This window comes from Poeciliopsis prolifica, unplaced genomic scaffold (genome assembly GCF_027474105.1).
Source record: "Poeciliopsis prolifica strain line A6 unplaced genomic scaffold, Auburn_PproV2 SCAFFOLD001, whole genome shotgun sequence".
NCBI lineage: Eukaryota > Metazoa > Chordata > Actinopteri > Cyprinodontiformes > Poeciliidae > Poeciliopsis > Poeciliopsis prolifica.
In genome coordinates this window covers 17,124,403-17,148,307 of record NW_026562376.1, presented here as the reverse complement: position 1 = coordinate 17,148,307, position 23,905 = coordinate 17,124,403, and the positions used below count along the sequence as shown (strand labels likewise).

General features: G+C 39.1%; 1 protein-coding gene across 3 annotated transcripts; it reads right to left on the bottom strand.

Moving 5' to 3' along the window:
• Positions 1–1,273: 1,273 nt before the first annotated feature.
• far1 (fatty acyl CoA reductase 1) lies at positions 1,274–23,811 on the bottom strand. Of its 3 annotated transcripts, none has more exons than XM_055030804.1 (13): positions 23,684–23,809; positions 15,618–15,734; positions 14,781–14,897; positions 13,316–13,491; positions 12,185–12,364; positions 11,007–11,184; positions 10,588–10,632; positions 9,905–10,032; positions 9,759–9,826; positions 8,158–8,329; positions 4,807–4,936; positions 4,195–4,322; positions 1,274–3,430 (listed from the first exon to the last, which is right to left on the bottom strand). In XM_055030804.1, the coding sequence occupies exons 2-13, from the start codon at positions 15,687–15,689 to the stop codon at positions 3,271–3,273; spliced, it is 1,554 nt and encodes a 517-aa protein (XP_054886779.1). In that variant the 5' UTR covers positions 15,690–15,734; positions 23,684–23,809; the 3' UTR covers positions 1,274–3,270. The 3 variants fall into 3 exon arrangements, with proteins under 3 accessions (XP_054886779.1, XP_054886789.1, XP_054886797.1); XM_055030814.1 differs by lacking the exon at positions 8,158–8,329 and adding an exon at positions 7,485–7,656; XM_055030822.1 differs by lacking the exons at positions 1,274–3,430; positions 4,195–4,322; positions 8,158–8,329 and adding an exon at positions 7,485–7,656 and having other exon boundaries at positions 4,829–7,392; positions 23,684–23,811.
• Between the last annotated feature and the right edge of the window lie 94 nt (positions 23,812–23,905).

Below are 23,905 nucleotides of genomic sequence, written 5' to 3'. Positions count from 1 at the left end.
CCTTCAAAACCCGTTAGTAAAGAAGAGTTAAAATGAAATCTGTAAAGGCAAATAAGTCAATCGAGGGCATTTAAATAGATATTTACAGTAAATCATGACTTCAGTCATTCATAATGAGGGCAGGCCACCCCTCCGTTCATTCATGGCATCGGGTTTAATACTGAAAGGCAGCATTAAGTCTTAATGGAGCTGTTCAATATGCCACTTTAATCTGCCTTCCACATACAGTGCTGGAAGAGGAGGACAGATCTGTTATGCACCACAGGAAACAGGTCAACTGGACAGATTGAGACTAATGGTTCATCTATTCCACTGTCAATCACGCAGGTCTCATCTACAGAAGCACAAACCTGTGGAACAAAGAGTCAATTCAGCGCATTTTATTGAGCAAAGGGTATGGCCCAGGAGAATTTCACATTGAATAAAACAAATGTAAGCAACGTCACTTAATGCAAGAGTCTGGGCCATTCTGACAAGACGTTTGATTTAAACCAGGGGCTCTTAGATCGAGGGCCGGTGTCCTGCAATTTTTAGATGCGTCTCCGCTTCAACACTCCTGGACCGAATGGTTGATTTACCTCCTCCGTATGCAGTCAGTCCAGCTGATGAGCTCATTATTTCTGTCTGTTTTTACAGACGGGAAAGAAAGTTGCAGGACCCCAGCCCTTGAAGACCCTTCCATTTAAACCAATCAATCATAACTTTAGTCTAGATGGGAAACTTCCACAAAGTTTTCTGCAGTTTCCCCAACAGGTTTTCCTCCAGGATTGATTTCGACTTAGGAACATCTTTCCAACAATGGAGACGTGTAGTCAGCTTTCTGCACCAAGTGGCATTTTACATTTAGGTCAAAAAGTCACATTTTATTTCTTTCCAGACCTCCTACATTTGCTAAATTCTCTTGTCCAGGGAAAATGAGCAACTTTTACAATCCAGAGACGTTTTCATTCTCAACCTTGTCAAACAAAAGCCTCGTTAGAATAGTGAAAAAAAAATCCTCTTATATTTTAAAATAGAAAAAAAATTACTTAATTTTTTAAAGGAACTTTTGTTAATGTTAAAAAGAAATGATACCCAACACTGATGACCTGCGGTGGACGTCAGTCTGTCACAGGTCAATATGCCACAACTAACCACGCACACACTCACACACAGGGACAATTTGGAGGGTAAATGAAAACAGCAGACGTGTTTTCGGCCAGTGGAGAGACGTCTGAGTAGCTGGTGAGAATCCACGATCCCACAGCAGACCAAGTCACCGACACCACTGAGAGAAATTAGGAACAACAGCCACAATTTATTCTCTCAACCAGACAATAACTCAAACCTCATCTTCTTACAGCCATCACCAGATGTTAAAGCCTGACTTTACAAAATTTTTTTTTTTTTTTTTTTTACACAGACAGAAGGACACAAGTGCATTTACATAAACAGATTACAAATTCAAGCTAAAATGGAGCTAAACTGTGGATTTCAGCTGTTTTTATTTACACAAGCTGAGGCCACTTCAGTAAGCTTTTATAAAGTAGGCATGTGATGACAAGCAGAAAAATACATCTGTTCATCTCTTCAAATCTATCTAAATAGAGCTGTACACAATAAGAGTTAGAAAACATCTGGTTTCTCTTTTGTTTGTTTGTTTGTTTTTTCCACATTCGGATATTAACAAGAGTTCAGGCACAGGATTTTGGGGTTTTTCGTACATTTGCTTATGCTGAGAGAATCACATTCCTTAAAGATGCTGGTACGATAACACGACAGACATGACGCCATTAAGACACTTTTAGAAGACGGATGAAATCCCTGTGGTGGGTTAAATAAATAAGAAAGAGAACAGTGGATAAATATGAGAAAGTGCTTTTCAGTATTGAGACTTTCTACGGCGCTAGGGTTAAAATGCAAGACTTGAGAATGAGGAAAAAAACAAAAACAAAAACAAAAAAAACCCACAAAAGCACATTTAGATTTTTATAGAAGCTGAACAAATGCCCCCAAAATGTAACAGAACATCCCACACAGACTCCACAAAATGGCAGCAACAAAATATTTGACAAAAATTTGAGTTCAATTCTAGAGGAGCAGAACAACAAAAGCAATGGCCCACGTTTAAAAAGTGAGCCATCGGGCATAATCTGAACCTGAAGGCATTTCTTTTCCAGACAAACTGGAAAAAGAAGAGCTGAAAAGAGGACAGTTTATCCTCCCACCTCAGTCTAAGCTGCTGGCACAAAAGGAATTTGGCAAAAGCTTCTATCTTGGACACAAATTTGACAGAAAAAGGAACCAGAAGAGGACAAAAAACAAGGTTTTTGTAAAATTTGCTGATGCAAGAAAAAAAAAAGTCATTATAGGCACTCAGTAAAACCAAACACAATCTGGATTGTGTTTGGTTGTGATTTAGAGGTGAGCCGTTGCAGTCTGAAGACGTGCCGCAGTTTGTTCTTGTTGACAGTTTATTTTCCGCTCCGCAGGAACATGCCGGGAAAAGTCGAGCAAGAAAGTCCAGTGAGGCATGATTCAGCACAAACGCCGCCCTCACAGTCCTAAACATTCCTTTAAATGTTTGATGCTCTAAGTTGAAATGATGCAGTCAGGTAAAAGCTGAGTTGAATAAAGCTAAAAGAAATATGGGTTGTTTTGTCTATGCTCAATAAAGGCCTGATCATACAACACAAGAACAGAGAAATACATTTTACTCAAGACTGCAAGAACAAGAATACATCTCCTTTTGGCCAATAAATTTCAAGCTTTACAAGAACTCCAGTACAAAACTCTTTGGAAGTCTTCTTAGATCCCCAGTCTCACACTCGCTTCATATTTCAGACAACAGACAAGAAAAAAAAAAAAAAGGAGTTCCCCAGAATATGGATCAAGCACAAATTGCAGGAACAGAATGAAGCGGTTTTGTTCTTGCAGCTCTGGGTGAGAGAGGCAGTTTCTCTGTTCTTGCAGAGTAAGATTCGGCCTGGCAGGTCTCACAGGGCTTTGGAGCAGAGCATTGTTCAATGCATAGCTTTGCAGAATGTGAAGCAGGACCAAAGGGAAACAGAACCGGGTCTTCTTAACGATTAGCCCAATCTCTGCTGATCTGAGAGAAGTCCTGTGTTTCGTGTAGCGAGGACTTGTTGGAGAGGAGTTGGATATTTAAAGATCTTATGTCACCGCAGACTCCAGCTCATTCCGCTCCTCGCTCAGAGCGCTCATCCTCCAAAGGCGCCGCAGTCTTCGCACCTCCAACTCGCCGCCGCCTTGCTCAGAGTCCGCGCTTCATTATCTCATGGTGGATGAGGCTCTGAAGTACGAGAGGAATTTGAAACAGAGGCTCACCACAAAGTACCAGATGTTGCGGGCCATTTGGGACCGGGCGATGAAGATGCGCCAGATGAGAACCACCAGGACGGTGTTGAACGTGTAGCGGATGTTCCTCAGCCTGGGGGAGCGGGCACAGAAACATCGGACTTCATTCAGCGAACAACATGACCCTCATCGTTCACAACATCTTTTTTGTCCCCCCATTTTTCTCAATTTTATTTTCCCTTTAAAAACTTGTCATTTTCTTTCCTTCTGAGCATCTTCTTTAGATGACAGTCTAAGCTACGTCATTTGCAGAATGCGGCAAATTGCCTACACGATTTTAAAAAGCTTTCTTTCCACAATGACCCTCATACACTAAAAAGGTCACATCTGGGGCAAACATAGCTAGCAGTGTTGTGCCAACAGCATGTATAGCCCTTACTCTGTTTCCATTTTCATATTTGAATCTGACCAGGTTAGACTTGTCTTGCTTGTTGATTCTACTTCTTTTTTATTTATGGCCCTCGGAGTACAGGGGTCTTTACAAAAATGACCACTGTGCTTTTCAGATGCCTGAAAACCCCTGTATCCCTTTCATCTCACAAATCTCATGCCGACTTATGTTAATTTTAAGTACATTTAAGTTCAGGGTTTCAACATGACAAACATTTGGACGAGTATAATACTACAGCTACTTGGCTCACGGTTTACAAACCGTGAGCCAATCCACCAGCAAAAACTATCCCCTGATCTGTTTCACATTTTTTGGAAGGTGACGTATAAGCAAGTTTTCAATCATGACACTCTTGAAATCACACAACACTTTCCAGGAGCTAAATTAAGCTGTGCACAGAAGCAGGTTTCCGTCTACAGACGCAGGCAGATCCACAGCCACCTTACTTGTTGAGGTGTTTGCGTGCAGCAGGCAGTCCTGACAGCTCCTCGTTGAGGACATATTTTTTTGTGCCCATGCAGTAGTTTTCCATGTACTCTGCCCAGTGCAGCTGGCGCACATCAAAGTTGAACATCTATTTGGGAACGGAAAAAAAAGAGAAGACGTTTCTTATTATTTGTAATAGAGGAATTTTTGTGTAAAATAAATACACTAAATGAAAAAAAAAATGATGCAAGAATGCAGTCTGGTGGGGGATAAACAGGACATATATATCCACACTAAATGTCTAAAAACCACAAAGGTTTGTAACAATGTGCTAAATGCTTGCAACATTATTACCCAATATTTTGAAGGTGGGGTTACATGTTAAAATCGCGAGACATTTAGTTTGGTGCTCCTGGCTATTGAATGAGACTGAACATCGTGATAAAATCTACAGAGTAACGCACGAGTAAGGCATGTCATTCTAAAAACCATGAAAGCCAGGCTGACTTTTACCACCGAGTATCACAACCAGGACTTCAGGTCATCATTTTACTTGCACCACATGTCTGCAAAACTGAGTTACTGAGAGGACAGGTTTGTAAAACCAGACACAGCAGTTTAGCCAAGATTACCTTCTTATCCTCAGGGCTCATGTGGGACAGCAGCATGGCCACGTTGTCCGTGTTCCAAACCCATGAATGGCTGGTGAAATACTCCAGGACCATCATGGCTTTGTGCAGCCGAGTGATTGTCTTCATCATCCTGTGATAAACAATGCGTCGGTAAAAAAGAGGATTAAAAAAAAAAAAAAGAAGAAGAAGAAGAACAAGACTGATAAATGAATGAAAGGACAGGTAAAGAAATTTAAAGAGACGGGACGGCTCACACTTCTGGCTGTTGACGTGCAGAGGCAAAAGGTCCAACTTCAAATATTTAACATGAGACACCAGATGTAGAGAGCAGTTTACTGCATTGATTTGACAGAGTAATTTGACAAGTGCTTCCAAATACATGAGATATTTGTTCAGAATAGACCAAGGGTAGCCCTTCACCAAATAAGCTGTTAGGTGAAAATATACAGTGCCCTCCATGCTTTACTGCACTCCTAGAAATGGCTCATTTAGAGTCGTCACTCTTCAGCTCACATCAAAGAGCCGAGGTTTGGTCTGGGGGAAAAGGGAAGGCTTTTCATCTGGTCAACCATGCAAGCATTTCTGTTTGTTCGGTTTTCTGGACTTCTCAAAAATGCAACCGTGGATTCCAACAATGTTTTCTGGTGCCTTGGAACAGACACAGGCCCACAGCATAATGTTACGACACCATGCTTGTCAGCAGACATCAGGTGCTTGTCCACATATTCCTTCTTTGTCTGAAACACTTTGAGGAAAATTTTCATTTAGGTTTAACTTCATATGCTCACATATCTCTGTCGATATGACAGAAAACACTTTCACTACCATGTCAAACAACGTGCGAAGAAAGAAGCAGACATGAGGACATTCAGTTTTACTTGAGAAACTTCTTGAATAAATCAATATGCATTCGTCTTAAATTTCTCCTCTTTTCTGTTTTAGGGAGTGGCAGGCAGAAACAGACCTCCAAAGTTAAACACACCAGAATAGAAAATTACCACATAATTTTCCAAGACATTCTGAAAACCGAAAATCCATAATGAAAACAATTCATAATGCTTCTTTGTCTTTAAATTAGCGCCGAGAGGAAAACTATTCCTTTGCACGTTTCCTCCAACGGCGTAAATCTTCTCAAATTAAAAAGTTTCATTTACTTCCTCTGTTTTTTGAGTTCTATATAAAATATTACATTTAAGAGGTAAAAAAAATGGTTTTCATGCATCTTTCCCAGGAGCGCAACTAAGAGTGGAGGCCACTGTAAGATATAAGGTGCCATCAGCCTGTCAACATACACAAGCTGTAGGATTGTGCCTGTTGTTGCTGCTCTGTAAAACTCTCCAGAATTAGAAGCATTTAAGAAAAATTCTCAGCTCCTTCAAACCTGAGCTCGGTTTTAGTAATCCTGAGTTTTGGAAGAAATGGAATAAAAATGAACTCTACCTGGATGGCTTGTTTAAAATAAAACCATTTCAAACAGCAACGGCGTGAGAGCCTTTGGAAATTAGATATTTGAAGTATAAAAATCGACAAATGAAAGACAGATGAGAGTTTAAAAAAAGGACTTCGCATTTTTTATTTGATCTTACCTGCGTTACCCAACATACCTATTTCAGCTCATTCTGCCATTAATTAAAAATATAGGAGAACTTAGTAATAATAATAAAAAAAATACTATTAATAAAAACGATAGTAATGTGGTTGGCAGGTTTGACATCGACATCAAAAATGGTCTACTGGAGTTATTCTGCACAGAACAGGAAGACAGCTAGCATCTCCTTAAATAGCAATAATTAGATCGGCCTTATGCCGATTCATTCCTTTAAATAAACGCCAATGTGACAAACCCAAAAATTCAGCTTCCTCCTATATTATGCATCATTATCTTCCTGGTAAGTGTAGTAAATCCAGTTGACATACTCCAACTTCATTCTGTGTTAATTAAGCAATCACAATTCAAGCAATGGTCATTTGAATAGGGAAGGTGTAGGAAAGAGCCTTAATTGAATCTGATTCATTCCGATTCAGCCAGCGTTGAATTAGACCTAAAGTTAGGCTTGTATAATTTTCACCAAAGTGCTGTCAGTTCAATCAATTTAACTAATGGAGGCTGACTGAAATGACTCAGATTCTGTCAGTGCATGCGATTGATTGAAAGGAAGCTTTAAACATGCATGAGTGACCAGCAAACAGTGGAAAAACAGAGCATTATTTGCCGCTAATGACAAAGCAAATCAAATTCAAAACGCACTTCCAGAATTGGAGCCACTGTTGGTGCAAGCTAAACTCATTTTGGACACCAACTCACTCTTTAGATTGTAAGGAGTCAATTTCCATGGGCTGACGTTGCCGCTTTTTGGATTAGTCAAAAGTTATTTAATTTTGGAAACAGATCGGGCAGCAGAAGTGCGAATTGACGGCCGTAATAAATGAAACCATCTTTGAACGAAGGGGAGGCTTGCACAGAACCCAAATTATGCTGTCATGAGAACGTTCAGATGACACGCTGAGATCAGGTGAAGTCGCTTTAGAAGTCTTAGTTTCTCCATAATCCAAGCTAGAGAAATCAGGAAGGAATGTGAAGAGAACCTGGGGTGAAGTGTGGGGGGAGAGAGGGGTTGATTGGCAGCAGGAAGAGGACAATAAAGTGTGGGACGGGTTTGTGGCAGATGTGATCTTACCGGGGCTTGTGGCCCATCAGTGTGAGATAGCCGTCATACAGCAGGGCCGGCAGGGTGTGGCTGACTGTTGTCCAGTACTGATTAGTAAAAGGATTGGAGCGCAGATTGACATTGGGCCTTCTGAAGGCCTGCTCTAGGGGATTGTTCTTGAAGGTCATGTTTATACAGTTCTCTGTAGGAGAGAGATACACACATGACGGGACATGGAGGACACAGAGGATGAGATGAAGAAGACGCATTTCCTCCTTTTAGAAATAAAAGCCAGTCCCGATTGTCAGGTTGGTCTCTGCCAGCCTGCCACTTTTTGCACCATCACATGAGACTTGATCTGCAACCCTAACAGCATCTCTGCCCGTTTTATACGTCAGACTGAGTGGAGATAATATTTTAGACACTGATGAAAACAAACTTAAGCAGCAAAATGCAAAGAGTGCAGAACCCACAAGCAGCCTCTTCTGTCCCCGAGAGCCATTGGGTTATACATTCCTTGACGGCAACTGAACTTCACAGAAGCAATAACACACACATCAACACTGCAGCTACGATGTTAGGCATCTACATTAGAAGGAAGTGACAGAATAAAGCAGCAAAAGGTGTGTGTACGTGAAGTTACTATGACCGTTAGGAAAGCACAGCTACGGCACATCCGAGCAGGCGACTATGACGAGGTTACCTGGGCTCTCGTCCAATCAGCCTGAGGTACATATCATACAGGAAGGCCGGAGCCTTGTGGCTCACGGCAATCCAGTACTGATTGATTAGGTGATTGGATGTGAGATTAACATTGGGCCGTCGGAAGGCCTGTTCGAGGGGGTTCCTCTTGAATGTGGATATTACATGGTACTCTAAGAAGAGAAGGTTGTTCAACACAAGTGAACAAAGACCAGCGTTAATGTGTTTCACACATTCTGGCTTCAGACCTGAACAAAAAGATATACGCTAAAATAAAGCTGCGAAAATATTAGTTTATTTCTAAAACACAGTAATATTTTACAAATACACCCTATACCTAATACCCCTAAATAAAATTCAGTGCAACCATTTGCATTCAAAAGTCAGCCTCGTTAGTGAAGAGGTTCAACCTACGGTATGTTTAATTTAACGTTACATACAACGGATATGTGGAAAAGGTTCTCCAGTTAGATGAGTTCAAAATGTAACTCTTTCACCAACACACAAAAACCTCTGTGTGGCAGGAAACAATACACAGCATCCTGCTTGTAGTGGCAACCTCATACAGTAGACCACAGGCCTCTACCTACAGCCACTGAATCTCAGTAAGACGCCCTGCAGCAGGTATGAATATTTTTGTGAGGATCTTGAAAAACTCGGCAATAATGTTCTGGGTCAAAGACTGTTTTTGCTGCTGTACACAACTGCCAAATAACAAAACCAACCAACAAACAAAAATGTAAATAATACCTTTCGTTTTATTGTTCTTTATAGGATATTTGACAATACTCAGTGGAGCACGGACTGTTTTCAATAGGATCAAGAATTTGGATGCACTTTGGGTTTCACAATATTTCACAGAAGATTAATGTGACTCTTAAAAACTCAGAACAATTAGGATCCCATAACCCAGCAGCCTTCTTGGTAAAAGGAGACTGTTAAAAAAATTTCTTTCATTTTTTTCCCGTTTCTTACCATGTTGAGCACAATGTAACCTCATACATTACCGATACAAAATATGTCTATCCGTTACGAGCCTGTTATAAGCTGTTATAAGCCAAGAATCAGAATCAAATCTATATTGCAGTTAAAGATCTGACCTCTAAATAAAACCAAGATTTTATGACCCCTAATTTCAGGGCCTTCTATAAGAAATTGATGTAGAGTGTAATTATGACATATATAGAAAACACCACATTTCATTCAGACCCATAAGTTTATATTAATCTGTTCTGAAACATTTTTTTTTAATGATGAGCAAATTTTTTTTTCCCCCTGTAGGTTTTCCCTGTTTGAAACTCAACATGAATTTAATTCAGTCCTTTAGTTTACATTCCCCACTGAACTATCCAGTGTTTAAACTAAATCTATGTCAATATATTCTCAAACACATGAGAAAAGGTTGTGGACATGCAATGCTAACATGCACTTTCTGTGCAACTCACCGATCTAGTAATGGATTAGCAAAAGCTTCTGGTTTAGGTGTGGCAGGCAATGGACTACAAATTACAATAAGGTTACGCCATATTTAATGACGGCTTCATTATTTAAGGCTCCACACAGGCTGCATTAAAAATAAAATGGTATATAAACACATCATACCGACTTCGCCCCAGCGAAACGGGTTGATCCCACCAGTTGTGCAGTTATACACCAGGATGCTTCTAGGCCTGCAAAAGGAAGCAACTACTTTATTATAATTCATGTGAACCTGATCAGATTATACAATAGAAGTGGATGATTTGAACCTGTTGACTTGTTGCGATCCAGAGAACCAAGCTGCCGCTAGAGTTGCATTAATGACCACATCTACAGGGACCAGGTCAGCCACGGCATCATTAGATGCTCTCATCGTACGCAGAATCCCCTTTCCAGCCTCAAACAATGAAATTAAATCATCATAATGCGAAAGAAAAAGGTTTAATTGAAATATATGACAAATTATTGCTTTGCAGATTAATGAAGAAAGTTGATGCGGCAATTTGAGAAGGAGAAATTCTGGACTCCAAACGTCAGCTCATACGTTCATCGAAACAGGCTGAGACACTTTCCAGGAATAGCGAGACAGGCACTCCAAGCTTGCTACATTGGCAGGACTCATCCTGGTAGTAATTCACCAGAATGAAGTACGACCACAAAAGTTGTTTGAAGTACTAAGTCCTATTTGTCTTGCTTCCATCAGATTGCCCCACAGAGGCTGTGTCTACAATCCATTAGCTTGATATCAGAGTATTAATGTTTACATGAACAGTAATGACTGATTTCATTGCAAAGTGACTTTCAGTGTCCTAATGAAGACCTGTACAAGTCTGATGTGACCCATCACATAACTGAATTTTAACATTACGTCATGTTTTAATCTAGCAAGGGCTTTTACAAAAGCTTTATGAATCCCTTATTGTTTAATAAGAGCATTGATTTTATTACTTACTGCGATGAATATTCCACTTGGTCCATTGAAGTTGTCAATCCAGCCCTGAGAAATGGATAGTATTAGAACTGAGATAATTAAATAGCAAAATGTCTTTATAGGCTACTAACTTACAATAGGAATTATGGACATTCTCTTTTACCAAGACCTTGACAAAGCTATGAGGAAAAGCCAGGCCAGAACTGACACCGATACCTTCTTTATGCACAAGTGACATCAACTGACAGCATTACTCTTTTTGTTAACTGCAAATTAGCTTTCCTGACAAGTTTTTAGCCTTTACTTGTTCTTTGGCACAAGTTCCCTTTGATAACTTATACATGTCTCCTTTTCAGGCTCAATTTATACATTACTCTAGGTTGAGAGGTTTTCAGAATAGATTCAAATTTAAAGCAGAACAAGTGTTTCGAATGACTCACGGGGAACGGCTCCTTCCAGCTGGCGCCAACAATCGAGGGTCTGACGATGGCGACATTGAGGTCTCCAGCCTCCTGCTGCACCAGATACTCAGCCAAGGCTTTGGTGTAGGTATAAGTGTTCGGGCGCTCGCCAATGAGCTTGGGGGTCAGCGTTGCTACCAAATCGTCGTCCATCCAGCTGAAGGCAGAGAAACAAGACTTACCTGGGATGTCGTATTGAGTTTCAGTGTCTAACATCTAGGAATGCTAGACGCGCTAAGAATAGTAATAGGGGATTACGCTTAACTACCAGAATTATGAGGAGTCCGACGCAGAGTTATATTTTTCTTAAACCAAAGCAAAATCTAAAATGCTTCGTTGGGTTGATTATTAACTTTACATGTTTTACAAGTTGAATCTAAACCTCTATGCCTTGGTCTACTCTACAGAGAACATTGTGTACACTGTTGCTCTAAAATAAATGCAAACACACCATATATAACTTATCCAGTTTACATACAAGATTCATTATGAATAATTATCTAATATCTCATGCCTTCGTACCTAAGCTAATAACAACAGTGTTCCCTTTGACTCAACAGTCAAACTTTATAAAAAAGGTAATTTATGTTTGAGCACAATGAAAACTACTGGCTCAAACTCTAACCTGACCTGCTAAACAGGTTCTTAATGCAATGAGCGAAGTAGCTTTTAAAACATCTGCATAGGACAGAAATGGGTTGAGAGCTTATAAATAAGCTTAGCATGGAGAAAATAAAACGGTTTGAGTTATGAGGTGCTTTAAACATGCAAACAAAGCCCCTTTGCACCACTAAAAATAAACAGAAACACTAAGCCGGAGCAAAGGATGGGACAAAAATTGAGAAAAAAAGCATTTAATAGTATTCTGTTCAGTTTTGGCATATCCACCCGAATGCCATCAAAAAGTAACTCAGCTTATCTATATAGCATAGGTTTACTAATGATGCCATTCTCTCTCCATTCATCAAATTTAATCTTAAAGTTGCACTAATATATCTGAAAAGCAGTTTGCAGCACCGTCAACTTTGGTGCTGCAAAGTAAAACAAAGACAGAGCTGGCATGTTCACAGCATCATGGACTTTTGACAGTCACACAGTACATTCCGTTTAGCTTAAATCTGCATAATTGTCCATAAATCTGCTGTTTGGAAACGTACTCAAGAGTGTCGAGGAGTTTGCGGTAGTTTACAGGAGGCGGGTACACGACTTCCTCGATGACCTCTCTGTCACAGTGGGCGTAAGCAGTGGAGACGTGAATAAAGATCTCCAGGTGCTTCATTTTGTGGGCCAGCGCCAGCATCTTTTGTGTGGCCAGGACATTCAGCTGGACTGCATCTCTAAGACACAGAAAACAAGCGCAGGCAGAGATTTTCACTGAGTTTTAGTTTACAGACTGGGAAGACTGACTGAAAAATACAGCACTTTTTTTAAATTATGAAAAGTCCGTTTTCCAAAGACCAAGGAACAGTCATCTATACCAACATCACTCAAGATCTGTCCAGGCTTTAAAAATAAAGACAGAGAAAGTAAAAAGATGTAATATTGGCATCAGCCAGATTTTTTATTGTTGCTTTGTTTTGATGACATTGTCCACTCATGTCAACCAAATATATTTAGAGTCTGTATATAGAACACCACTCCTCTTTCAGGTTTATTTATATCCAAAATACATGTGAAATTGTTTTACAGAAACACAATATGATGTCGCCTCTGTTCCCAAAATAGAGATTAAATCTCCACTTATGACACAAAGGTGAGGAAAATAAAATATTTTGAATGCTGACATCTTCCTAAATGTTGTAGTGTTTTTAGTTTTTAAAGCGAAAAACGTCATAACATGCACTAAGCTACACACTAAAAGATTCTTATGGATCATTCTTATTTGATTGGAAACACAGAATTAAAAATTTTTTATCACTATAATAGCTAAACAAAAAAAGAAAATCTATGTGAAGTCAGAAACCAACGTGTCATTGTGTCTGATTTGCAAAAATCTAAAAGGAATACAACAAAAATCTGCCTTTTAAGACCACTAATTGGAAGAAATATCTTTAAATAGCTATGCACTCAGTTTCTTCTAAAGATTGTATGGGAAGTAGAGCTCAATAAGCAGCTGTGTCTTAAATTCAGCAGAAAAGGCGTACCAGGTGTTCTGTTTCTGTGTACTGCAAACAGAAGGTACACTCTATCAACACTGGGCTGAAAAGAGCCAAGCATAGAAAACTGTCAAAAATTGAGTATTAGTCACATAAAAAGGGAAACGAAAAAAATAAATAAAAATCACTCACTTGAGCGGTTCATTGAAGCGGATTGTTGCAGCACAGTGGAAGACGATGTTTATGTTTTCAGCCAGGATGCTCTGATCCTCTTTGCTGAGATCAAGATCCAGTACTGTGAGGTCACTGTTCACTGCTGTGATCTTCTCTGCAAAGTCTGGCTGCTCTGCTTGCAGTCTTTCAAACAACTGAGACAAACAATGAAATGTCAGAAATTAAATGCGTTACAATAAATAAAGAAGTTTATCATGTCTTCAAATAAAACAAACATGAAGCTTAAGGCAAAACAAATTATAATAACGAAACTGCATTTTAAATGTATACTGTGATAAATGGAAAACAAAATAGAGCAAATGTCTTTAAAGAGACATTGCAAACAAATATTTATATTGAATGAAAGGACAATATTTGCCCTACATGTACCCATTTCAAGCTCTGAAATGTGGAACACTTAAATATGAAATATGTATATTTTATGTACATATTTGATCATTTTTATGGCATTGGCTCAAACCCAAAAGTCGGTTTCTCTGAAAAAGTCAATGCTAGTTCAAAATAAATACATTCTAAATGCAGTTTGAAGTATATGCATGCAGTATTTGGTTGCCGCTCCTTTTGCATGAGTCAGCTTGTAGCTCTAAGTTGCTTCCAATGGTTTTGAGCTCATTTTGTTGTTGGCTTTGACATTTCACTTAATACTCTATAAAGTTTAGGTCTGAAATATCTCCTTAATGGAGCCATTAATCCTTTATGCAGTGTTGTGATATTCCAAATCCCGCTTCAAACTTAAATCATATTCATACAAGGGCTTAATCTTATAATCTTCTCAAGGCTAGTTTCCCCCACTGCTTGGTCACTTCTTTCCTACTGCACTTTTTCCTTCCACTCAACTTTCCTTTATTGTGCTATGTGGATATTGCATCTCCCAGTGGATTATCCGCGATGTCTGGGGCTTGCACGTTTCTGTATTTTTTCTTTCTTAGTCTTGTGTGATATTTTAAATTGGGATGCATTCTGAGAATTGTATTAGTTTAGATTCACAATGATTAATTACCAGAAAAATATATACTTGAAATCACTTTTTCTTTAATGAAACCACATAATGTAGACATTTTCTGAATTAAATTTCTGAAGAAAAAAAAGTTTTTAACAATATTCATAAAAAAATGCATCTGGTGTTAACTCAGTTCTTCTGAATTTCTCTGCTTTTCTGAGTGCTAATTTTAGGACTTTCCTCCTTAAGCAAGTCTTGTTCAGTATTGCGAAACTTCTGATGAAAACAGAGGAGATGAGTAATAATAGACTATTAAAAACTGTGAAGCAGTTTAAGGAGAAGTGTCCACTATAATCTTAAATACAATAAGACTGTGCTAATGAATTTGGACACAAACAAGTGTAACAGGCTTTTCACAAGCTCCTCATCTTCCGCACCTTTGTGACAGCCATTCATTATGGTTTCTGAGCACCCAGCTCTCACCTTGCAGTTAATCATGTCGGCTACGCGGGCTTGAGGGCTCTGCCCAGCTTTTGACCTAACCATTACGTAAACAGTTTTGACCTCAGGGCAGGACCTCAGCAGCTTCTCCAGCAGAACCTTTGACAAGAAACAAGAAAATGCATTTATTTATCCTCAAACTGAATTCGGAGCGAGAATTTACTTTTATTCAGATTTTATCTAGTAACATTCATGTTGGAATTTTAATGAAAAATAATTACAACAATCAACAGTAATTAGCTGGACTTAAAGCGCTAAACTCTGACTAGACCACAGCTACAATCATGGATAAAGAGTCACAATATGTCATATAAATAAATTTTGTTTTTTCTGTGCCTTTTTTAACATTGTATTTTCTATTAGCTCAGCCTTGTTCAGGCAGCTAGTGCCCTTCTCTAGCAGCAGACCTGGGATATTTAGTACACCATTCAGTACACCAAGAGATTCTAAGGTCTTAAAAAGTTTGTTATAAAACGAGGAACCTTTTCCACCTCCACTCCTATAACATAAGAGTCACTTTCATGATTTATAAGGCAACATGGATAAACTGACTAAAGTTATTTTTGGCTTATTGGAGCATTGCGTGAGTCAGCACTGACCCCATTTTATTTTATTTTTTTAGTTTAGTTGACATTATGCAGCTAAAAATAGACCAAACCACTTAAAAAAAAAACAAAAAACTTTTTGACATCATTAACATTACGTTCTTGCAACTACGCACACATGCACTGTTCAGCTGAAAGTAAAAAAAAACAACTTCCAAGCAGCAGTTCACAAAGTTCAGCCATATTTCACAAGCCAGTTAAATCACTGCCGTACCTTTCCCATGAAGCCTGTTGCTCCAGATATCAGGACATTTTTCCCTGCATAGTATTCTGGGATGTTCACCATGATGACGGGAAAGCTGCCTTGGCGACTTCCTCAATGAAACGCCACCTACATGATGAAATGAACAGATAAACACTTCATGGAAGCACTTCTTAGCCGGGAGCAGAGAGGTAACCCAGTGCTTTGTGGACCCAATGTCAAACATAAAGGCTTCGAGGGATTGCTGAAGGTTGTCAAAGGTTGCAGAGAGTGGAGTTATTTTTATTTGAACCTGCTGCACTCTGTCAGGAACACATAGCTGGATTAGGGACAATTTTTTCAGTCAAGCTTTATATCTGAAAAAAACAAAAAGCCTGAATTTTCCCCCCAATCCTTCCCTAAATCATAAATATTGCAAAAGAAAATGTATGACTGACATTATATTCATGTACAGTTGTGTTTTCAAACATATCTGTTTTGGACATTTAGTATTAAATTGTTTGAACGCCCCCAAAAAATTCAACAAAAAGACATTTTAAGACTGTTGAATGTGCAGTTTCTGATGTGGAATAATTTAGTCTGAACTAAAATTTATTCTTCAAAACTAAAATCACTTTAGTTTCACATGTCTAGAATATTGCTGCTCAGCATTTTGAAGGTAGTTTGCCCTGTTAAAGTGGGTATAAACACTTTGATATCAAATGTCGAAGGCACTGAGTTTAAAGAGGGAATTAAATAGGTATCAAAATTATTTGGCATTAGCAATTACAATGTACAGAAACTAGTCAACAGTTGGAGGAACTTCCAACAACTGGAAACCTGCCCAGCTTTTATATCCAATCAAGTTCTTCCGGAAAGTAGACCACAAAATGATGAAAGAAGTTTTCAGAAGCTCTACAACACCGTCACCGTTCAATCTTGAGCAGTCAGATTGAACCAGAATCAAAGATCAGAACTTGAACTCATTGAGATTCTGCGGGACAACTTGAACTGGGCTAAACGTATAATAAAGCTGAAAATGAGGAGAAAGGCAAGCTTTCCTCAGACAAATGACTCAAACTGATAAATGTACCAATGTTCTTCATGACTAAACCAGAAACTCCATTCAAAACAATTTCTTTCAAAGCCTGAAAACAAATCATGCGCTTGCCATGTTTCTATCCAACATGTTTATCAAAAGACAAAAACAGCAGCAAATACACTTTTTCAAAGTTTTGTTTTCCTTTCCATCAAAGAGAGAAAAAGCTCACCATAAAGCTTATCACAGCAGCTGAACAATGGCAGTCAGGCTTGGAGCGCGCTCTGACATTAACTGTGAATATGAGAAGGCTTATCAGTGGGATTACATTAGATTTAAAACACAACCACTTCATATGTACAGTTACAGGCCATTCTGGAGATAAGACATCTAATCATTTACTGAGGAGACTGCCTTGTGCAAATTGGTGGGGCTGAAGTGTGCCACAGCGTGTGTTCAAACAAAAGATAAGGCAAACCTTCGAAACCAAAGTATGACCACACGGATTCATGTAGAAACATGTCTCCCGTCTGGCTCTGACATTTTACTTTATCTAAAAACTTTGTTGATTTTTAGCTTCTATTGGGCTTTTTATTAGATAGTCTCTGTGGAAACTCAACTTCATGTCTCTTAAGAAATCGACAAAGACTGCAGCGCTATCACACCACACTAAAACATGCAAGGGAAAAATTCTTTGAGGAAATCATGACAAAAACCTTAACAATGCTCAAGGTTTATTTGCAACAGTAGTCAGACTCACAAACCCTCCTGTGACTGCATTTCCTGAACTCCAGCCTGATGCAGCCTGGAATGAATTTGCCGACTACTTTGCTGAGAAGTTTTTTTTTTTTTGTTTGTTTGTTTGTTTTTTAATTAGAGGGTTAACCTGGACAAATTCACCAAATCATCAAGATCATCAAAGCATTGACTTAGTCATATAATTCAACTAGTTATGTGGAAGGAGAAAACAAGAGGTGGCAAAAAAAGCTGCTGAGACAAAGGCTAAAACTGCAGCCTCGAGATGACTGAAAAGCAAAGCACCTTCAACAATTTTGGGAAAATTTGGACTTTAAATGCACTTTTAAGGGATATCTGGAGTCCTAAATACAACACATTAAAACTTAATTTAAAAAAAAAAATCTAAAAGGAGAACATCTTCCGACCACCATATTCATTTTAAGACTGGGTCATCATAGCTTCCTCTTCACAGTTCAAGCTCTCTTGTCACAGTTCTCACAAACACAAGTATGCACCTCTGCTCTAAAATGAATGCGTCGACTTCTCCATTTGACGCAGGTCTGAATTTCCACATTTAATTCCCTTTTGAATACCAAATCTTTTCACTCTCGTCTACCATCCATCATTTATAAAGCACTATGAGCGTTTGTCCTGTATACATCCAGCGTGACAGCCGGCGGAGCAGTGCGAGATAAAACTAAGCAAAAGGTGTCTGATAAGTGACTGTGACATCAGACAGGTTTTTCGGCTCCAGTGGTTACAGTTAAACAGTTAGCACTCTGGTATTACACTCGTTTTTAAGAATTGCATTTATTTACAGCACTTGACTCATAAAGCAGGAGAACACTCTTCTTCCACCAGACCGCATGAAAACACATTGTTTTTATTCACAGTTTTAAATTATAATGACTTTACTGGTGGTTCTAAGAAAAGGTCTCATGTCAAGTCTGTAGTGTAACATTAATACTTCGTAATCATAGTGAAAAGGTGCCAAAGTTCTCATCTTGTCAATTTTTTTTAATGCAACAGTTGTAAATGTTTTGTATACTACAACCTCCTAAATACAAATACTAACTTTTATTCAGGCTGAAGTCGGACAGTTTCCTTTAAGCAGTTGAATAGGACATTTTGTCTGCCAACCAAACATAAAAATCCATTTGAATATGTAAAACATCACTACAAGACATGCCAAAATCCCACCCCACCTTTTTTTAATTTTTATATTTGACCAATCCCCCATTCCTACAGCATCTTCAAAAAGCTAAAACAACTGATGCAACCTTCCAGAGTTCATAACATCTGAGATTTAAATTATTAATCACATAGGAAAGTTTTGAAACTACATCAATTTTGTGCAAGACTCCTCCATCACTATGTATGCGCCGCTTCTGCTCCGGAACAGTGGATCATAATTACCCAACAAACATTAATTATTAGTGAAAGAGGGGACGTTAATGGAGTATTTCATGCTGCTATGACAACAGCTCTACTACGGACTGCGTAGGCTTGGCGACTCTTACGGAACGAAGCGAGAAACAGCTCTGTGGACCCCAGCACAGTTGAAAGCTGCGGATGAATCGTTTGCTGCATCGCATCGAGTGCCAAGCGGCTCGCTCCAGCTGAGCGCCTGTCAGAGCGCCGCTGCGACCGCAGCCAAGCTGAATACACAACACTCGGTCGAAACGAGCTAGACGGCAGGCCCGAATCAAAACAGATCATTTTCTTGTGTGGCAAATGATAAAAATGAAAAAAACAAAAACAAAAAAACAGCAGATGTTGGGACAATATTAGAAACGGTTTCACTTAAAACAGTTTGACCTTAGAGCCTTACTTTTAGGAGCTTAGCAACAAATGTTTCTTTGGTTTTATTCACCACCATTTTGCCACACGTGATTCTTGTGACTGGGTAATTACATAAATAATCATTTCATACGCATGTTATAAATGGCATGTCACTGTTATAATTTAAATTTTCATAGCAACCTCTGCCCATCTGCATCCAATTTCCTGAAAGCTCAGTTGCGCTTAGTGCTCCTGAACACATCACTTGTCCCCTTCTCATGAAATGAGGAAAATTCCAGAGCGTAGCGATTGTTGATTGAGTTTTGGAAGCAAGGCAATGCAAGAACAGACAAGCAAGAAATCCTGTTTTCAGAATCAGCTGATGGCTTAATAGTTGGGCAACATGTTTCCAAAGTGAAATGACTCGACATTCTTTGTTGGTTCTACTTGACGCAAACTTGACTTGAAAGTCGACCTGTGCAAGAGAGTTCGGCTCATCTTTAAGGTTTGTCAAAGGCTACAGTTTGGCTGCTAAACTGGCAAGAATAAACTAAAAGGCGAGTAGTTTGATCCAATTAGGTACATAATTCAACTGTATAAGCAGAGTTTTTATTGTAATCCCTGCTGTTTTTTAGGATGATTCTGGGAATTTGGGAAAATTATACAACTTCAAGTCAGTCCTTTGTTACTGCATTCCACCCAGTTTGTGCAACTCACAAGCTTTAATACTATGCTCTAGTTAAACCATACACACAATGAGGTTTTTATTGAAATGTTATCAATAAAGCTTGCAAGAAAACATCTTTTTAACCTCAAAGCTCAATTTTTTAAATGTTTGGATCATTTTAAATATATCCTTCAAGACACGCTTTTCAATTTTTTGTTCTATTTTTATTTCTTTTTCCTGCTACGCTCTTCATCGTGATAGTTATTTTGATAGTTTGTATAATCCACGCTGTCGTCTAAAACATTTAGACTAGACCCGGAATAACGGGTGAAAATGGGCAAATAAAAATCATGTTTTAGAGTTTCATAAACAAAGATATAAATATGCAGCTGTAAGAGAGAAGGTGACGCACTGTAGCATTATCTATTAATAGGCAGTGGAAGAAAGTAACACCTTAGTTGTCCTGCCTTTGTTGCTCTCCATCATGTTCAACCCATTGGCTTAGCTGACATTAGTGAACATGAGAGAAGAACTTCTGTCCCACCATGCAACCCAGTTCTCCATTAACAAAAAATGGCATATTTTAACAAAGAAAGTTGTACGTGACGCTAGAAAAGTTTCCTATCCTCAGTGGGGACAATCGCTGCAACAGAAGTCAGGTTAAATGTTAACTGTATAGTTTGATCAATGAAAGATAGGAAACTTCTGCCTGCACCATTGGTTGGATGATTATGAACATTCATTTATACATTATTTTAAAAGATAATGGAACAAACCGGGGGAACCCTGCAAAGCACTAACCAAAATCCAGTTCAAGTCTGTTAAAGATCATTGTAGATAAATAAGATTTTCAGACTTTTCTCCACTCCGATAGCCCCTTCTCAGCTATAACTGGGATTGAATATGCCTTCTGGAAAACATTCCCTCAGATATCACAAGATCTTTGCAAATCAGAGCTGTAGAAATACAGCATTTGTGCATTATTAGTATACTGTGTAGTTTCTTAGTCATCAAATGTTACTCATCTGTAATAAACCAACAAGGTGTTACTTATATTACAGTTGTAACGCTCACTCTTAGAGGATAACAGTTACAGCTAAAGCTTTTTTCAGCATTCCCAAGTTTTAACTTTACTGAAAACAGCAATTGATCACAGTTTAAAAGTCATAAATTAGGTGCGATTTTAATCACTCCCGCTAAAACCTGCTGTTTCTCTTTAAGATCGAGGATACTTGGCACATGTACAATTATCTCTAAAACATCGAGGAAGAAAGATGGGAACGGGTACAAGTTCCTAAACAAACCTTCTGAAAATACTTTCTTGTAATCTTCATGAATTTTAACTATAACACTGAAAGAAGAAACTGTGTCAACGCCTTTAAACAGAGAGCTCACCGTCACAGAATTTCTGCATGTCTCTCTGCAAACACCAGCTTGTGAATATAGAAATTGTAAGATCATATTTATATACACACACACACATATATATGCCTTATTGTAAAACAAATTTTAGCAAACAAAGATGTAATCTATAATCTTAAACTGTAATCTGTAATCAGCCAGAAGCTTCTGTGGCCTTTGATCAAGTGTCTGTGAAAGAGCTACAATAACTTATAGTCAGACAGTCAGGCAGCAAGTTGATCCCTGATGCTTTAAGGTTAAATAATTGATGTGATGGGGTATAATGCCTAAATTGGGGACCTGTGGAATAAAGTTTTTAAATTGATGAGACGTTCCACAAGTAATCTCAGGGAAGTGATTCCACCACTACAAAGAAAAAACACAACAAGTGCTTGTTTTAATTTGACAAATAAATTAAGGAAATCTCAATGTGCCATTTTGAAACGGGGAATGTTCTGCTTTGAAAAACAGAGAAGCGACAGCTCGGTACAGGTTCAAAAGGACCAAAGTACAGGGACCAAAGTTTTAAAACTTTGGTCCGTCTTAAAAGCGCTTAAAATTATTCTTAATACTGAATCTAAAATTCAAAGTGCTTTTTAATGTGACGCCAAAGAAGACCAGTCTTTTCTCCAGCTCTTTGGAGTAAAACGGAAAGCTGATTTCAAGCAAAACTGTCACATGAAGCATTGCGCTGATGCGTGCAGTAGTACAGGATCTTTGTTGTAATAGTTGTATTATAATAGCCTCCGCATTTAAACAGAACCAGTTTGACAAGGTTTGTGAGAAACCACGATTGAGAGCGTCACATCCATCTGGTTGCAGCTGGTGCGGTAATGAAATTTATATTACGCTGCAGATCTGCAATGCCTTTAACTCGGCCTTCTCCATTTAACCTTCCAACCTACAACTTATTTTCAGAATAGTAAAAAGATGCATTAGGTTCTACTTTTACTTAAAAGAAACATTTATTTTTATTCACAATCTATCGCAAGGTGAAAATCTCCCAATTGATAACACATCCATCTACTTCAGTTCTTTGTGATTTTACACACACACACAAAGCTGCCCAGTCACAGCCAATTGATCATTGATTGAGCACCACAGAGAATAGCATGTTCCCTGTGCAACAGCATTCTTCATCTCAGTCACGAATGTCAACCGACTCTCCCTGGTTCCTGCTACTACGGCACATCTTTCCAGATGACTGGAGCAGACTTGTACTGCAGGTCAACTCGCTCTCATGACGGCAATCAGGAAATCTGTATTTCTTAAGCAGTTTGATTGAAATCTGTATTTCTTAAGCAGTTTGATTGCCTTATCTTGTCCCACAGTGCTCATCATTGATTTCAATGAATTTAACATAATGTGACCAGCCAACACAAAGCGGCTCTTGGCTGAAGTAGAACGACAAAGGTGCAAGGTTTTTCTATCCGTTCTAACTCTTAGTAGCGTCGCCTGCCAGTCAGGTGAGTCCTAAATCTAGTTATCTGGCATACATGCAAAACACACCATGGTGTTTGTGTGACAGTGGTAGCAGGCTCTTGCTGTGGGGAAACTTCTCCTCACCAGAGACAGGAAAGCCAGTCTGAGGGGATGGCCAGACCTCAACAAGTATGACAAATAGAAAGATATGTTGCACAAAAAATGCACACTAGATGTGACAATGTGGTAGTTTCGTCTCAAAAAAAAACAGATCTGCAATTGCAAACGAAAGTTGATTCTACAGATTCTTGACTGAAAGTGGCCAATGTGTGCCAATTTAGTTGGCATGGCTCTGACAGCATTTTTGAGTTGTCTTACATCTTTTTCAGCTCCTTGGTAAAATGATGGAATCATTATGGATGTACAACAGGACAACTTTACTTACGCGCTGCAAAATAAAAATGTGCTTAAACTATGGGGTGGAGTTATACGTTCGACAAAAAAAAAAAAACCTCAAAAACTGCAAACTGAAAACAACGGATCCCGTGATTCTCATTACACACAGCGACGTGACATCCTTTATCACGACCAGAAAAACTCGCTGTCCATTTCCACCGCGTTAGCAGCCTGTAATCACGTTATTCCAAAGTCAGGAGTGGCCGAGGAAACTCGGTGAGCTGAAGCTAATTAAATGAGCACCGAAACCAATTACATCTTCCTCATTTCGGTGTAAAAAAAATACAGTAAGAGTGGGAAAAAAAACCCCTGAAAATTGAGAATATTGCTTAAAACCAGCGCAGCTGCGACTTCTGCTAATGTGAGGTCGACCGTAATCAAAGGAACTCCAAATTGCTCCACATATTTGCGTATTTCACACAGTATTTTAGTATTTTAGCCAGCCCTCCCTCCTTTTCCTCCCGGGGCATCTTCCTCCTAAAACACGCTCTGGTGGCAGCGGCGCGAGGCGTTTAGCCCTCTGAAAACCGGTAACAAGTGTTTCAGCCCCCGATAAAGACCCCACACGGCTGATGGCGGCGACATTGTACGTACCCAGAAAATACGGGAGCTCGACTTTTTTATTTTTCCTCCTCCGGTTGGAAACGTGGTGTGATCGGCGAAGAGGCGGAGTAACAACGAGCGCCGCTAAGAGGCAGATAGAGTAACAAGACTCGGCAGGAAGCTTGCAGCATAAATAAACCGCCGTGACGTCACCCGGCAGCGGTGTCCGGCGTAGATGTGAAAAAAGATGATGTCTCACTCCTGTTTCTTTTA